The sequence below is a fragment of the Phalacrocorax carbo genome, chromosome 7 (genome assembly GCF_963921805.1).
Source record: "Phalacrocorax carbo chromosome 7, bPhaCar2.1, whole genome shotgun sequence".
Classification (NCBI taxonomy): Eukaryota; Metazoa; Chordata; class Aves; order Suliformes; family Phalacrocoracidae; genus Phalacrocorax; species Phalacrocorax carbo.
The window spans coordinates 47,515,783-47,532,796 of record NC_087519.1 but is presented as its reverse complement, the minus strand read 5'-3'; the positions used below and the strand labels follow the sequence as shown (position 1 = coordinate 47,532,796).

The 17,014-nt window shown below is 47.4% G+C and overlaps 1 protein-coding gene across 1 annotated transcript; it reads left to right on the top strand.

The window, feature by feature from the left end:
- The first annotated feature begins 3,228 nt into the window (after nucleotides 1-3,228).
- On the top strand, nucleotides 3,229-16,871 carry LOC104042902 (caspase recruitment domain-containing protein 8). The gene is made up of 16 exons (XM_064457898.1): nucleotides 3,229-3,323; nucleotides 5,863-5,894; nucleotides 6,160-6,213; nucleotides 6,790-6,840; nucleotides 7,320-7,349; nucleotides 8,490-8,537; nucleotides 8,624-8,667; nucleotides 8,804-8,853; nucleotides 9,628-9,848; nucleotides 9,936-10,186; nucleotides 10,843-10,977; nucleotides 11,251-11,389; nucleotides 11,859-11,912; nucleotides 12,023-12,106; nucleotides 13,216-13,485; nucleotides 14,281-16,871. The coding sequence occupies exons 1-16, from the start codon at nucleotides 3,295-3,297 to the stop codon at nucleotides 14,298-14,300; spliced, it is 1,512 nt and encodes a 503-aa protein (XP_064313968.1). The 5' UTR covers nucleotides 3,229-3,294; the 3' UTR covers nucleotides 14,301-16,871.
- Nucleotides 16,872-17,014: the final 143 nt, after the last annotated feature.

Here is a 17,014-nt window from a genome sequence, read left to right as displayed (position 1 = left end):
TCTGAGCATATATTTTCCCTGGGGCTGTGGGTTTCCAGAATTGTTTGGCAGCACAGGGCTGGCAGGATGTGGCGGCAGCTGGGGGCTCTGGCTGGATGCAGGGGGGAGAGGGACAGCGCTGGGGGGGCTCCTGATGCCACATCCAGCTCGTTCATACCCAGCGCAGAAAGAGGTGGGAGCTGAGCACTTCAAAGGCACCTGGAACAGCATTTTGAGACTATGTTTACTTATATACTTACACTTGTTCATAGAACTTATCTTTTTTTTCTCATATGTGCCCTGGGCAGACACACAAAAGGTAACACAAGGGGAAGAGGGCGATGCTGAGAGCTGTGCTGGGGCTGGATGGGCTTTTTGTGTAAGAGCTTTAAACAAGTAAGCTGTAAAACAAATATCTGATACATCCTCTTCCCAAAGGGCTTAGCTTGTCCTGGCACAAATCAAGAAGGCTTTGGGTATTTCCAGCCAGGTGCTCTTGGCTGGGAGGCAGAGGAGCAGTGAGGGGGGAAGTGAGGGTGTGGAAGGATGTGCAAGGGTTTCCTTGTCCAGAGCCCATCTGGAGGACTGGAAATCCCCGTTCCTGCAGGGCAGTTGGCCCTTGCCTGGGTGTGGGAGGCTCTCGCAGGGATGTTTTATTGCCCTGCAGAGGTGAGCACTGTCCGCTGGCACTCACAGGGCAGAGGGCCTGCTGGCTCTGCAAGGTTTGCAGCAACTCTAGGGGCACCTTAGATGCTCCAGAAGTACTTTACTCCCAAAATGCTTCTGGTGGAGTAGCTTATATTCCCTTTTTCTTTTTTAAAAAAACAAACAAACAACCCATGTGCTGCTGCAGGTTTGGGCTGGCTTTTTTCTTTCTTTTATTTTTGTTTCTTTTTTTATAAGCAGTTCTGCCAGCATCTCAAAGGCAGATCCTGACAAGCCGCATGCGAGGGTGGCATGTGGCATTCTGCCGTCCCGAAGTCGCTGGTAGCGACTTTTCGGTGTTAAACCAAAAAGCAGGTTTGTTTGCCTGGTGTGCAAAATCCCAAACTACACACAGAGTGGAGGTATTTTATATAAGTCATTTTTGTGCAAAGATTGGTGCTAGGTGGTAACCCACAAAGCTAGCATTCCGAACCGAGAAACTACAAGGCATTTATATAGTTAAACGTGTCAATCACGTCTAATATTCACATGTCTCAGCTAATAATTGGTTAATTTCTTTCTTGTTTGGATGTAACAGTACAGCTCACTTTTAATTTACCACGCATGGTAATAGATTAAGGGATGTACTAGAGGTGGTGCAGTTCCTGGCCTATGGGTCTGATTTTTAGTACTATAATGAGGATATATCCCCTCCTGGGCACTTTGTTTTAGTTCTTATCTACATCCCAATTGTTCTGCTTGACTATATACTTTATCACCCTGTTCTCAGTGGCTTCTGAGGCAGGATGGTTGCTTTGATCAGTCTCTCAGCTCTCCTCAAGGATATAGTTGTAAAATAAGTGCTTCTCTGTCTCTCAGTTTCTCTCTCTGGCCCGCAACTTCTGCTTTGCCAGGCTCGCACAATTCATTGTTATGTCTTTAGTGAACAGTTCCAAAAATTCCATTTTCTTAGGGATATCAATGGTGTTGCCAGCCAGCGGAGCAAGGTGGGTGATGCTGGGGTGGTGCTGGGCACTGGCAGTCCTCGCGCCCTGCCTGCCCACAGGGCTAGCAAAGGGGAAATGCGAGCAGCACAGGCAGCAGCGGCACAGGCAACACTTTCCTACCCTGTGTTTGGTGCCTGGGTTCCCATATGGCACCAGCCAGGAAACTGGTAGCGGTGCCAGCCTATGTGCCAGTGTGGCTGTGTTGGGGCACAACCTGCCGTCCCCTGGCAGCGTGGACTCCGTCCCTGCTGCCTCCAGTATGTGAGCCGGCAGCCCTTGTGTCTGGGCTGGCAGCTTGGTGTATCCAGGCGCTGTGTGTGCACAGAGGTGAGGTATTTTACTGCGTATAATCACATATAACTATAGACACCATATACCTAGTATGTATACACACAATATATTTTTATATTTACACACACATATATATATAGTGTGTGTGTATATAATCATGTGTGTATATATATGAATACACACACAACTGAGCCAACAATGTGCACTCACAGCCATAAAGGCCAACCATATCCTGGGCTGCATCAAAAGCAGCACGGCCAGCAGGTCGAGGGAGGGGATTCTGCCCCTCTGCTCTGCTCTGGCGAGAGACCCCCCTGCAGTGCTGCGTCCAGCTCTGGAGCTCCCAACACAAGAAGGACGTGGACCTGTTGGAGCGGGTCCAGAGGAGGCCACAAAAATGATCCAAGGGCTGGAGCACCTCTGCTACAAGGACAGGCTGAGAGTGGGGGCTGTTCAGCCTGGAGAAGAGAAAGCTGCAGGGACACCTTATTGCAGCCTTTCAGTACCTGAAGGGGGACTATAGGAAGGATGGGGGTAACATCTTTAGCAAGGGGTCATGGCTTTAAACTAAAGGAGGGTAGACTTAGACTGGATATAAGGAAAACATTTTTTACTATGAAGGTGATGAAGCATCAGCCCAGGTTGCCCGGAGAGGTTGCGCCCCATCCCTGGAAACACCCAAGGCCAGGCTGGACGGGGCTCTGAGCAGCCTGATCTAGTTGAAGATGTCCCTGCTCACGGCTGGGGGGTTGGGCTAGATGGGCTCTAAAGGCCCCTTCCAACCCACACCATTCCATGATTCTATGATACCTCTATTCTATTCTACTCTATTCTTCTATTCTATTCTAATATATAATACCTAATATGTCCAGTATATCAGTAGTCTATATATATATTTATGAAGGTATACCATATATACCTGTATCTATACTGAGAAAGCCCGTGTGTGACACCGACACACACATGTGTATATATAGGTATGTATCTATATAGCATATACCTAGTACATGAGTATACTAGCGTACCTAGAACACATATATAGCATGCATACATACATATCTATATAGTATATACCCAATATACCAGTATATCTAGTACGTGTATGTACCTGGGGGTGTGTGTATACATAGCCGCATAGCGAAGCGGACACAGCACACCTCAGCACGTCGCTGCGCGCTGGCTCCGCGGCTGTGCGTGTCTCGGTAAGCCACGGACGTGCGTGGGCGGCCCCTGTACCCCACGCAGCCGGGTTTTGGGGGGGACGACGGCAGCAGGGGCGTGGCCGAAGCCGCGGGGCGTGGCCGTGGCCAGGGCCGCCCCGGTGCTTGCCCGCGAGCTCCCGCCGCGCCGTTGCGGGCCGTCTCCCGCCGCGATGTCCCGCCGCGGGCAGGTGCCCGACAGGTGAGCGGGGACTGGGGGACCGGGGGTCTCGGCTGCCCCCCCGCGATGCGCCTCCCGCCTCCCGGGGCCCTCCTCAGCGTCCCCGGGACCCCCCCGGGCCTGCCCCCGCCCCGCTAACCCCCGGTAACAGGCCTTCCCCCTCCCCGCATCCTCCCGATGCCCCCCTGCACCTCCGGGCCCGCCCGATGATGCCACCCTGCGCCCGCAGCCCTTCTCGCCCTGCCCCCTCGCCCTCCCGCCCCCTCCCCATTCCCCCCCGCCCTCCCAGCCCCTCCCCATCCTCTCCCCATCCCCTCAGTATCCTTCCCGCACCGTCCCCATCCCCCAGCATCCTCGTGTCTCCTCCATCCCTCGCCTCCCGCCCCCCGGCAGCACACACACCCCCCCCCCCGCCGTCCCGTATCCCCCACCTTGCCAGACCCCAGCGTTGGCGCAGAGCCAAGGGGTTCCTTCCTGCCCCCTCCTACCCCCCCCCCCCAAAAAAAAAAAAAGAAAAGAAGCCACAGCGGTTTTGGGGTACAAGGCCCAGCCTTGCACCTGCAGCGGGGGCTCCCCGACACACCCCCCTGCCCGCCGCCCGGCCCCGCTCATCATCCTCCGGCAGACAAAAGCTCTGGGAGAGCCGGCCCCGCACCGGCTTCGCACCGCCCCATCCCGCCCCGGGTCCCGCTCCACCGGCCCCGCACCAGCCCCGGGCCCCGCTCCCCTCCGGCGCCCCGCACCGCTCCCGCCGCACCCCGGATGCCGCCATCAGAGGCGGCAGCTGGGGCCGTTTATCGTTTCCCTCTGAAGCTCTAACGGCCGGCGGGGTCACCCCGCTTTGGTTTTGCTTCGGCGGGGGCTGGGAAACAGCACCGCGGCCCCGCAGCGCTGGCAGGGCAGGGGATGGAGCTGGCAATGCCCGTCCTCCCCATTGTAATTAACTGCGGGCGATAATTTCTTATACTGAGCAGGGCTGTTGGTTTTGTTTGTTTTTTTTTTTTTTCTCCCCGCTTCTGTCTTCCAGAGCATGTTTTTTTAGCTTAGGAGGAGGGAAATATAACTGGGAGGCGGGATAAGCCTGCTGCAGGCAAACTGTATTTAGCAAGCCAGCACTTGGTGGAAAAGCGGCGCTTGGCTCAGGCGCCGTCTCTGGGGTATATCGAGGCTTTGTCCAAATCTTGCAGATTCTGTGTCATTACATTTTTTTGTTTGTTTGTTTTATACAATTTGGAAGCGCAAACCCCATTGCATAATTTCCCATTCAGCCAGCTGTGGAACCCCTACCCAGTTTCTCCTGCATGTCTAACTGGCCACAGCACTGTCTTCTCTGCGCTTGGCTGACAAACTCTTACAGCTCCAGGCGGTGTGGGACCATCCCCATACAGCCACCTACTCTGCTGTGCTTCGCCCAGGACCTGCCTTGCTTGCATCGCTTCACCTAGTGCCTCAAGCCATATGTTAAGGGATTTATTTTCCTGCCTCTACTGTTACCACCTATTCATTTTTTATTTTTTCATTTTGTGTTCGAGCTGCCCCAGTGTGGCAGCGGCCGAGGCTCCGACCCCCGTGGTGATGCCCACTCACCCTGGTAGCACTCCCCTGCTGCCAGGTGCGCCCCGGGGAGCTGGGGCCCAGAGCGGGTGGGCTGTGGATGCACGGCAGCGGCTCGGGTTGGTCACAATCGGCCTCCTGAGCTGAGCTGCTGCTGAGCAACTGCCGCAGCTTGGCTTCACCATTGCTAGCGTTCCTTGGTGTCACCCGGGCAGCACCGAAATCCCTCACCTACCTCCGAAGAGTGAGGCAATATTTGATTTTTCCCTGCCCGCATGGTGTACAGCTGCTGGTCCAGCTGGGCGCTGGCAGGGCAGAGGGGCTGGGATATTTGCTCATGCCACCGAAATGATGGAGAGCTGGATGTCACCTGCTGGTTTATGGTAACTGCGCCCAGGGCAATTCCTTTCTGCAGCAGCAGCTTTTATGGTGGTTATTTGGTGGGGCTGCAAGTAGGATGTTGTAGAGCTCCGTGGAAGGGTTTCCAGACCTGATCTTTATCTGTAAATGACAAAACCAGCACATTTCCCCTTTTCAAGAGCACACGGACACTGAAGGTTGGTCTGAATTTGGCACGGGCCACAAAATTGCCACGGGCACAAATGGGAGTCACCTGCCACATCTGAGCCACTGCATTTATCTGAGCTTCGAGACTTGCTGAAGAAGACCCTTTGGATTGCTACCAAAACCAACAGGCGCCTGGCATGCAAATTCTGGGTACTTTGCAGAAGGGGCCAGGGTCAAGGACTAGCGCCGGTGGGAGCCGTGCAGGGGAGCCAGGCGTCCGCGGCAGGGCCAGGGCAAGAGCCAGGGCCATGGGTGGTGTTAGGGGAAATTAATTTCTAACCCCCAGCCTCCCATCCTAAGTTACATTATAACCTCTGGTTCCCTGGCCAAAGCCAGGGAGCAATGCCAGCGGGCAGGAAGGTGGGTAAATGCCTGCTTGTGTGTAGGTGTGGCGAAGGACTGACAGATCTGCTCATGTGTTTCCCGTTTTGCCTTCCAGTGGAGCTGAATCCCTTTCTTCAGATGAACAAGGTACGATAAATGGGTTTGTTATGAGAAGTGCCCATCCTGTGGAATGGAAATGGCAATTTTATAACTGTCATTGTGTCATTGTGTAACTGGCATGGTGTAATGCCTTAGTTTAATGGATAAGAGTTTTGATTTTTTTATACTGATTTTTAAAGTTCATATTCTTTTGCTATTTATCCCCTTCCTCTGACCTGCATAGTACAAAAACACCAAGAGAAGAGTTAAATCTTTTTCAAGCTGATATCCCTCAACTGCTTTTCTCTTGCAGAGGTGGCAGCCAGCGGTGTGGAGGGAGAGGGCTTGGCCGAGGAGCACCCCGCGGGTGAGCACACGTGTGGCTGAGGGCTTTCCCTACGCGTGGGATGGCATGGCTGGCCGTGCACCCACCATTTCCCTGTGCTGTGATAAAACCCACAGTGTAGGCACTGCTGCAACTCCTCAAGTCACTTGTTGTGCAATACTGGTTTCTCTTCAACTTCTAAGAATAATTTATTAAAGCTGTGTAAGGCGCATCCCCATGAGTCATGTCGCTGGTGGGACATGCCAGCTCCCACCTTCTCCCACCTCACGTGTGTGTCACGGAAAACCATAATTTAGCTGGGTGAACTGGGATGTGCTATGGGTGAAGCTCCAAAATAGTCCCAGGTTGTATAAAACATTAAAATTCAACATCTTGAACATCACACGTACCTTTCAGAAGGGCCTGGGTGATGCCCAAGTCTCCTCTGATGCTGGTATTTGATGCTCCTCCCTGCCTAAGTATTTTTTCTGCCTTGTTATATTATCTAACTTGCTGACCAAGCTGATGCATTTAAACTTCTAGATGTCACCTTTTACTTACCTGTGGCATTGCTTTATTTCATTCTGCCTGTGACTAATGGGGTGTCATTTTGTTAAGGAGAGGACAGTTCCGAAAACAGCTTGAGCAGTAGCTCGGAAGAGGAGTCAGGTGAGCATCGCGTTGCGATTATCTATTTTCTCCCTTTTTAAAATGCATGTTCAGTTTAAACCAGCTGCTTTTCATGGGAATAGTCTCAGGGTTATGTATGAGACTTTTAGTTCAGTGATTGTATGCTGAAAAGCAGAATGATATTTTGTGAGCCAATGATTTCCTAGCTGCTCTGTTTTGAGCTGAGCAATAACAGAGGAGCAGCAGCTAACGTTGCTTTAGCCTCATAGACACAATACATGCAGAGTTTTTTGCACCACAGTAGTTGTCCAAACACCAAGAGACTATAAATCAGCTTAGAATTTGGCAGCAAAAGTGGCAAAACAGGATGGACAGGAAAAAAATTAAAGGAAGCGTTTGCTGTTGATGAAAAGCCTGTGGGTTTGCGCTTACACGGGTTACACCACCAGCAGTTTATTCTGGTTTCATGCAAGATTGATAGTCTTTAGTTAAGTAATTACAAAGCTTTTTCTCATTAGATGCGGAGTCGTCAGATGGAAGAAGGTCGGGTGAGTGTGCTTTTATTTTGTTCTTTATATCTGCCTTGCAAGGTGTGAGGGCAGCATGGTTAAGGGATGCACGAGGGTAATGTCATGTGGTGGCAAGAGAGTGATTTAGGGCTAGCCCAGCCATCGCCTCCCATGTCTTTTGGGGCAACTCTTTGCTAGAGAGCGCACCCGAGAAAGCAGGGGGTGTGTGGGGGGTGTGTGCATGCACAGTGCACGCTTGCTGCTTCTGTTTGCAAATGGAGCTCAGCACAGAGCTGTGCATGCAGGGAGATGCCAGACAGAGCTGAGACACCCTTCCTCACCCATGTGCTGCTGGTGGCCCCAGGTCACTGCAAACCCGCTGCAGCTTGGCGACTGAAATAGCATCGCTGCGGGAAGGGAGCCAACACGCTGGCGGGTGTTTGCCTGATGCTTTCCAGGCTGTTCGCTGCAGCAATACGTTTTCCCACAGCTGCCTTTCCCAGGAGGGTGTTGATGTCCCAGGATGACTTTGGGACAGCCTGTCTGGAGTCCCTGCTTGCCAGGAGGGCTGTTGGTGGGACGGGGAGCAGGAGCGAGCAGCACAGCGCCCGCGCCCCTGCACACTGGCAGCCAGCCTATCCTCACACCTTGTCACAATAGCTCGGCTGCTCAGCTTCTGCAAAATCCACCCTTCGGGCTAAAAGCTTTTGCCTGATGTGTCAGCTCTGCTTGCTTTCTGTTTTGTTGGGCACTAGCGAGGAGGATTCAGGCACTTCTAAATCACTTCAGGAACAAATACACTGCAAATAGTGTGGTTACCTGCTCACTGCGAAGCGCTGTTGCCAGCTTCTGTGCCGGGTGGTTAAACTTTGTACTTGGCAGGATGAGACTCATCCTGGGGACGAGTCTGTTTTTAACCCCTGTGAAAATTTCCAGTAGTTTGAGCAAGTTACAAGCTCTTGACCAATGTTGTGTCGTGATGTTCAGCTTCATCCCCACGGTGTGCCGAAGCCTGCACATGTGGGCGTGCAAGTGTGCCTGTAGGAACTTAGTTTTAGGAATATTCTCCTTGGGTATTTTTTAATATAAGCAAATTAAACTAGTGGGTTGTCCTTGCTGAATATGGGAGCAGAAACCTGCTGGAGGCTGAGGTATTTATTACAAACTTCTTTTTTGTAGATGAAGAACAAGAGAAGAAGGAATCGCTATGGCACTGCAATGAATCAGGTAGTAACAGGTCTCTTGAGGGTTGGTGTTTTTTATCTAAGTATTACTTTGCTCTTAATGAGCTGGTCTTCCTGTTTTCTCACTAGGAGTGAACTGTCTGCCACCCTGTGAGCACTGCAGAAATGAAAATGTATGTTTATTAAAAAAAAAAACCCAACAACCCAAAAAACCCCAACACTTATTTTGCATGAGATAATCTGCAAATTGTAATTCTGCTCTCTCATCACCTTTTTAAATATGTATTTTTCTTTTATCTATTTCCTTAGGACCAGAGGGAGCAAGTGACCCCCAGGAGACTTTCTAGAGAACAACTTGTGTATGGTTTTTTAATATAATGGGTATATGTTTATATTGTTCTCATCAAGATACTTCTGTCTTCAGTTTAAGTGGGGAAAAGATGAATTTGCTGCACAAATACATTTGGAGTTATAACGGATACCCCCAAATCCTTAAAAATAAACAATTTAGAGTAGCTGCCTGTGCTGCCTGCAGGTTGTGGTCCAAGAAAGCTCTTAGGGCGGCTTCCTGTCTGCCTCGTCTCGCTGCGGTCTTTAACATCAGGCGCATTTTTACATGCTGCTTTTTCAGTCTGGACGCACATGAGGGGTCTTGCCCTGCTTCACAGGAATACTTGTCCTTCCCGTTTGCACTGACCTTGCATTTTTTGTTGGACACCAGCCTTGTGCTTGCTCTCTCTGGCTTGGAAGTTGTCATCAGTGTGTGATGTTGGTGGTGTCCATGTATAATATTGGTCTTGTCAGTGTACAATGTTGGCTCTGACGTCGATGGGAGCTGGGCTGAGCCCTTCGTGTAAAAGCAGCTGCCTCATTTGCAGGAAACATGCAAAACGTTCATTGCAGCTATTTTGCATGCACTGGCTGGGTCCTCCCAGCCAGTTTTTAACACTCCAGTGATGGTTTAAACATAGAGACTGGAGGAAAAAAATCGTTGTGGCTTCTGTGCTATTCAGATAAAGTGCTCTGTGCTTCTTGGGATGGGAGTTTCTCTGTTATTCCTCACAAACCACATTGTTACGGTGTTTACTAGGCAGTGGAAACTAAACTAACTGGGTCACTCTTGCCCATGGCAGGGTGCAGCTGGACGCAGAGGGTACTTACCAGTGCAGCCTCACAGGCTTGATTTTTGAAGTAACGGGTGCTGTCAAAATCACGTATTCCCTCTTATCCTGGAGCAAATATGCCCACCTCGTGGAAAAGCCGTGGATCGTGGGTGGCCCCCTCTTCGACGTGCACTGTGATTCGCCTCTCGCTCTCACCTCCATCCAGTTTCCCCACTCTCTCTGCCTCAGTGGTGAGTGCTGGCTACCGGCCCAGCGGGCACGGGGTGCTGCCGGCTCCTCGGCACAGGAGGCGCTGAGATGGCCTCGTGTCCCCACAGATCATGGTGCTGGCATGGCCTTCAAGGTTTTGCACATCAAAGACAAGGGTGTAGACATTGAGCCCTCCGCTGACTACTCAGCCTCGCACGTGAAGTGGCTGGTGAGCTCGCTCTCGCCGGTGGGACCAGTCATCCAGAGCCAGGAGCCAGTGCAGTACTACGGCGTTGTCATCCTCTACAAAGTTGTCGACAAGCATCCCTCTTTATCTTTTCGGGTCTACGTGGCTACAAACAATGACTCTGTTATAAAGGTATGGCTCGTGTTGGTGATGTAGGGTGGTGTGATGTAGAAATACTGGCAGGGTGGGTTATGGGGGTGCTATGTTGAGGATGGGGTATGGTGAAGAGATGCTGTTCTCTTGCCCCAATGTTTGCATGCAAAAATAATATATGTGTTAAAAAAAAAATATATATATAAAAAATAAGACTTTCATACTGAAAAGGTCTGCTAAGTTAGGATATGATATTTAAGGAATTATACTGGCCCACACAGTCACTCACAAGCTGCTATAGAAAAGAAATACATCAGAAACCTGTTTTCCACCAAAATCCATGGAGCTTAGGGTTTCTATCTGAAAGAGCTTCTTGTCCTCTCACCCATTCCCCCCTACAATATGTAGGCAAGCACTAGGAGAGGACAGCAACAAATAACCTTCCTTTTATTCAGGTAGCAAACTCTTCTATCTAATTTTGCCCATGTAGCATAATAGCTGAAGAAGTTTATCTGATGTTTTTTGAGCATGGTGTTTAGTGCACAGCTTTCTGTAAAGTTTGCTGTGTGGAACAGGTCGTGGCCATTTCATAGAGCTGGGGAGAGAAGAGCCCAAGGAGCCCCATGAGCACCGGTTTAAAATGTTAATTTTTTTACTGAGGTGAATAACCTTTACATTGTGTTTTTAAATTTTAGGATATCTCAAAAGCTGTAAAATCTTCAAAGCCGAAAGTCATTAAAATTGACAAGCCCCCTGCATGCCAGAAATTACTACAGAAAGGAAAGAGATACAGATTAGTTTGTGAGCCAGAAGCTGAAATAACTCCAGAGGTAAGTCCTTTACACAACCTTCATTTCGTGCATTGCAGCTGGATTAGAAATGTGGTACAAAATTAAGGGCATTTTTCACATTCATTTGCCATCGCTGCAGAAAACATTTGCCTCTTACAGCCCTAAAATTTTGGGATGAAATCCTGACGACAAAGTCAACAGCAAAACTCTGGGGAGATTACAGTTGGGCTCAGATCTGTGCCAACAGCCAAATACACCTCTTTAGTTTATGTTCGGATAAATGTTTATTTTTAACATATTTACATTGTATAGGAAATTGAATTTTTTGATGAATCTCTCCTGAAACTAAAAAATTACATTGAAGTCTATTTGGAGAAACCTGATGACATCACCCTGCGTTTGGTTGAGCTGGAGTCTGATGCAACTGTATGGACAGCAAAACTAAGAGAGTGTGAGTCTTTGGTCTTCCCACGACTAGTTTGTTCCTGTTGAAAAGATGCAGAGGTTGGGGTATAAGTCAGCCCTTAGATGCACCAAAATTCCCGCTGTTAATTGTGAGGTTTGGAGCTGGAAGTGCTAAAACACAAAGCTCTGGGAGGTCACGTAATGGATGTTGCAGTAACCTGCAGAATCCCTTGTGAGCAAACAGGCAAAGGCATCAGGGCTGTGGGGTGTGCAGGAGGACGCTCCACTTTAGTTTTAGTTCTTAGGAGTAATATGCAATCTCTGGTGCATATTATAGATGGTGTGCTGCAGCACATTGGGTAAAAGGGGAAAAATCATCTCGTTGTATAAAGTTGTAGCTCAGCAGCCAGAATCCACCCAACAGCTTGGTTTTGTGCTTGAGAGCTGTTGGATATAGGGCATACCAATGGGAAATCCTACCTCACCTTTTGTTTCCTCTGAAAACTGTTTACCAGGTGACTGGATACATTACGATGAGAACAAAAATGAGCAGAAGAGAAGCACAGGCGGTAAGTCATTTTGAAGATAAGTCGGGGTTGCTTATTTTCTGCGTACCTTGCTTGCTGTTGTAGATTGGGTGGTGTGAAAGAAGTAACATCACCTCTCACTTGCTTCTTAGGTGTCAAAAAACGGACAGCCATCAATGTTTCAAAAGAAGATGATGAGCTCTCTAGCAAAAAGCAAAAGATTGGCAATGCTGCAGGTAGAGCATTTCTGTGTCGTTTAAGATAACGGATTTGTGGGTTTTTTTTGTATCCCCTGAACTGAACCTGAGCTCACTTTTTTAAAGACTTCCATGAATGTGAGCATGAAATATAGCAGGAGAAAGTACTGCTTTTGTAGATGCAGGATTTGTACCTACATTTGTATACCTCGGTACGCTTTGCCATTCATTCGGTAAGTAAACAGGGAGAAGCAGCTTAGGAAATTTGCTTTATAAGGGTCAGCTAAAATGGTATTGTCTTCTAAGTCTGGGAAATAGTGGCTCCTTTTGAAAGGCGTTTCCACTACATGTCTCGGATTTTGTGTTTGGGATACCTCCTGAGCCATAATAGGCTGATTCTTATTGAAAAAGTCCCCTCCTGTTTATTGTTGACATGTGATGTTCTGATGGTCAGAAATGCCTGGTGTCTGGGAGCTCCCACCCAGAAACTATGCATTTACTAATAGTTACTTGGAAAAAATACAGAAGCAATAATGTTAGTTCAATAAATAATGGAAAAAAAAAAATCAGCAAAAGTAGCCATGTAGGTGTTTATGGGTGCATGTAGCCACCAGAGGGAGAGCTTTCATCCAAGCCTCAGTTTTATGTGTGATTGGTGACACCAAGAAGGGAAGCAGCTCAGTCCCTGTAACCCTGCGGGCTGAGACTTCTGAGCTGATGTAATTAAAGGAAAAAGAGACATCTGGAGCAGCTGTAGGTTTCAGAAAAACTGGCATCTGAACTTGCCAGGAGGTAGCAAGTGTTTAACATGGCCTTGATGTTACACGTCTCAAAATCTCTAGGTGCTTGGTGAGCTAATGTACAGTTTGTACCGTTATTCTACTAGATGAACAGCTGCTTCTAAATGGAAAAAAAGTCCTTTATGGCAGCCAGCATGCAGTCAGATGTTGTCATCTTCATGAGGCAGGCTTCTTAGTCCTTCAGGTGCTTTTCTCCAGCACTTGGCCCTGACCTTGCTGGGTAGTCTGATTAATAAGATCACCTTCATCGTATGTCCCCAGCCGCGCAGAGAACTAGTAGTGTCATTTAGTGACAAGTTTAATGAGAAAAGCAATGTTAAATCTGATTTTTGTTCTATATCTTTTCAGATGAAATAGAAAAAAAAAGCTTAACTGATAAACAGCTGATGGTGATTGCAAAGTTGTTTGGGAAAGAGTGGAAAGAAATTGCCATTGAGTGTCTTCAGGTGGAAATGAAAGACATTGAGCAGATTCAGGCAACAGAGGAAGGAGTTAATATGCAAAAATTTCGGGTGTTAAGCAAGTGGAGAGACAGAGAGCAAGGCAATGGAACTGCAGAAGCTTTGTACAGAAGTCTCCATGATAAAGTGTCCTATAAGATACTGGAAACCCTAGAAGGTATCGCCTTCCCATTATATTTATTTAATTACATCAGCATGTTTCAGATGTATTTTAAGAATTTGCATCAGAGGTTTGCTGAATACCTAGTAAAAGTTTTACTACGTAGGTCAAAATTGTCTCCCTTCTCATATTAGTAATGACTTTCTTGTGGCATTTTTTATACTTCCCTTCAGAAACTGATATAAAATGAATAATATTTTTGCATTGACTGTGTTGAGAGTACTCCAGCATGACCTAGCTGTCACGGCCAAACCAGTCAATGTTATATACCCAAACCAATTCTTGGTTTTCTCAGAAAGTCCAAAGAAGAGATGTTTGGGTCTTTTATGTATTTTAGGAAGGGTTAATTAACACTTTCCTCTGACGGATGACTTAGCAGTTCGGTCCTGCAGATATATGTGTATATGTATTTCCTTACTGTCCATGGGTTCTCCCACTGATTTGGCGGGGCTCCTTTATGTTCAGTTCATCCTGCGCGTACCAGAGTTGTTCAGTGGGCTGAGAACTCAACCAGCCAAGGGGAATCTTTCTTAAAGATGAAATAGATATATAATTTTTTTTTTGAAAGAAGCAAAGCTTTGCTCTTTCTTAACTCTCTCTAAAAGCAGCCTGGTTTCCAGGCATGGAGAGCTGCTCGTGCTCCCTTGCTCACCTGACCCTCACAAACCTGTCTGCCCCATAGCCTTGCGCTGTTTCATAGGCTTTTAATATGTTTATTTTTCAACTTGAATATTGCGGTAACTTGTAGAGATCAGATAATCTGTGTGTGTTTGTGCGTGTTCCTCTCCTCAGATTTCTTGGCTCAGTGCTGAGCTGGTGAAGCCGCAGCTAGGAGGAGTGCGGCGGGAGCTTCCCCAGCCAGCCGTTACGCTTCTCCGGCCGCTTCCCTGGGATCTTGCTGGGATTTGGGAAGGAAGATGCAAGGCATCATCACTCAGTGGAAAGCTTAGGTAGGATCTTCACAAGGAATGTGAATGAAATTTTGTGCAGATATAAGCTCACGTAAGACTTTACAGAGACTACCACTACTCATGGATCCCAGCACTGCAGCTGGGAGTGCTGGGCATCATGGACAGGGAATCCCAACACTGCCACCCAGCTTTGTCTCATTTGAGCCAGTCCTAAAAGACATGAACACTGGAAGAAATGAGTTTACTTTGTTCAGGTATATGATCGTTACCTAGAAACGTTTTTATTTACATCAGGTAAAGACGGACAAAATTTATGCAGAAACTTTTGTCCCCTTTAAAAAAAAAAAATTGAACTGCTGAAATCATGAGGTATGTTGTATTTCTCACAGAAGACCAAGATCAGGGAAGAATAACCCTAAACTTGCAGATAAATTCTTTTGCATAATCACTATATGTATACATAATTACTGTGTATACTCATGTACATTCAGTCCTTGTTAAGCTGTTCTGTTTTCTAAAAAGCTGAAGACTAGTTTCGCAGGAATACCACTATCAACTCCAGGCAGCTTTGAATTTTCTCTGGGAATTTCTTCTTCACTCTTTTCTGTATAGCCTTGTCTAAATTTTTATGATTTTTTAAATGTTCTATACTTTTTTAAACTTTTAGAGACTTTTTGTACTTTTTTTTTTACTTGATTAACTTGAATACAATTAGGTGCTCAAGCTAAAATGGAGGAAGCCAAAATCTCTGCAAAGGCTTTTATTCTGTTGGTAATGCATATACTACAGAGTTGTGAATGATATGAAAATAATGTTATTTGTGGAAAAGAGGGGCAACCCCATATGGGAGATTGTCATGTTTTTAAAGACATGGGATTCTTTTGAGAATGTTCCTCTGTGTATGTTTATGAAAGAAAAAGCATACTTAAAAAAAAGAAAAATCATATGTAAATAGCATAAATGTTTCCTTTTTAATCCTTTTTTTACATTTTAGCTATTGGATGAAATGTTGCAAGGTTGTGTATGTTGTGGACCATCTTTCCAACCCTTGGTGCTCTACCGCTACATACATCCCAGGGGGTGGCCGAGTAAAAGGGCTGTGTGGGTGCCCAGGACCTTGTGGGCTTTTCTGCCAGTGGGGCTTTTAGGGGAAAAAAGCTTGTGGGAGGCAGGGAGGCTCGTGTGGGGCTCTCCATCCCCAGGCAGAGCTGCCCTTGGCTCTTCTCTCTGGGACAAGCAGGGGTAAGTTGCCAGCAGGGGGACCATGAAGATACCCAATGCAAACAAAGCGCTAATAGGACCCTCTGGTGAGAAGCAGAAATCAGTAAATCTAAGCTGGAAATAAGATGGTTGGTTGTAACAGTGAGCGTAACTGGCTTGCGTGGCCGATGGTCAAAAGAGATAAGGTCTTCAACCCTCAGGATCTTTAAATCAAAATCAAGAACCTTTTAAAAAAAAATTATATTGCGTAGTCTTCAGTTTGGCTTTGTCCAGTTCTTGCAGGCAGAAGGAAGTAAAACATTACAGTTGCACGAGGTTGCTCTTCCCTCACACGTCGGTCTGAGTGGCGGGTGGTCTGTGGGAGCAGGGACCACGGCTCTGGTTCCGTTAGAAAGCTCTGGGAATGTATAAGATTACATTTTAAGAGCTGGTGTGGTGTGCAGGTGACGTCAACGCGTGGGGAAGAGGGGGGAGGGTGAGGACAGCAACTGTCCCCTCGGCATTTGGAAGAGCAGGGGGTCCCACTGGCCCCTCAGCATCAAAGGGAGCTGCTTGGGGGCTCCCCAAAGAGAGGGGAGGGCCGAGCTTGGAGAAACCAAGCAAGGGGAAGAGCGCTAAAGAGCAAGGCCCTGTCGCTGAGGAGCAGCGGAGGCAGCAGGGGAGCTGGCTGGGACATACATGGTCAAAGTCATGGCCAAGGACAGACCCGCCAAAGAGGGACACCTTCGTCTGGGCTGGCTTACCTGCCGCAGGGAGGAATGGGGAAGATAATCATCCCAGCATCCCTCCTGGCCTTCAAAGCTATGCATAAATCCTTGCCTCACCAAAACAAACAATTTAGCCATTGATTTCAGAGGGGCCAGGATTGCACCACAGAAACTATGTAACTGGCTGGAAAAATCACTGTAAATAAGGATGAAATAGAGTGGGTTGCTTTGAGTGTTCACTCTGAGAAAAAAATCCACAAGAAACACAGCTAATGTAAGTAACAAGACAGAAAGAGGATTTTAAAATATGATACCAGTGCTGAATGTTACTATGGTATACTATGCCAGCAATATTTAAAGTATTTCAAAAGTATTAATGCTATAGGTCAAGGAAGGAAAAAAAACCACACCACTTTTTTATGCAAACTTTAGTTTTATTAGGCAATAAATAGAATAAATAAGGAATATCATCATAAATAAGTTGATTATTATAAATATGTTTCAATTTCTGAAAATTACAGCTGAATAAATAAGACAAATCACAGTTGAGTGTTTGGTGGTTTGAGAACATTTTGGTACTACGATGTAGCTTATTTTCTAGAAATCCAGAAGTTTACCATGATGGCTTATAAGGCACTGACAACAGCTTGCTAAAACATGATATATAAGAAATTCTGTGAAATTTTA

Coding starts and splice junctions, on each gene's coding strand:
- LOC104042902 (XM_064457898.1), top strand. CDS start 3,295: ATGTCCCGCCGCGGGCAGGTGCCCGACAG. Junction 5,895..6,159: donor CCTTTCTTCAGATGAACAAG/GTACGATAAATG, acceptor TTTCTCTTGCAG/AGGTGGCAGCCAGCGGTGTG. Junction 10,187..10,842: donor ACAATGACTCTGTTATAAAG/GTATGGCTCGTG, acceptor TTTAAATTTTAG/GATATCTCAAAAGCTGTAAA.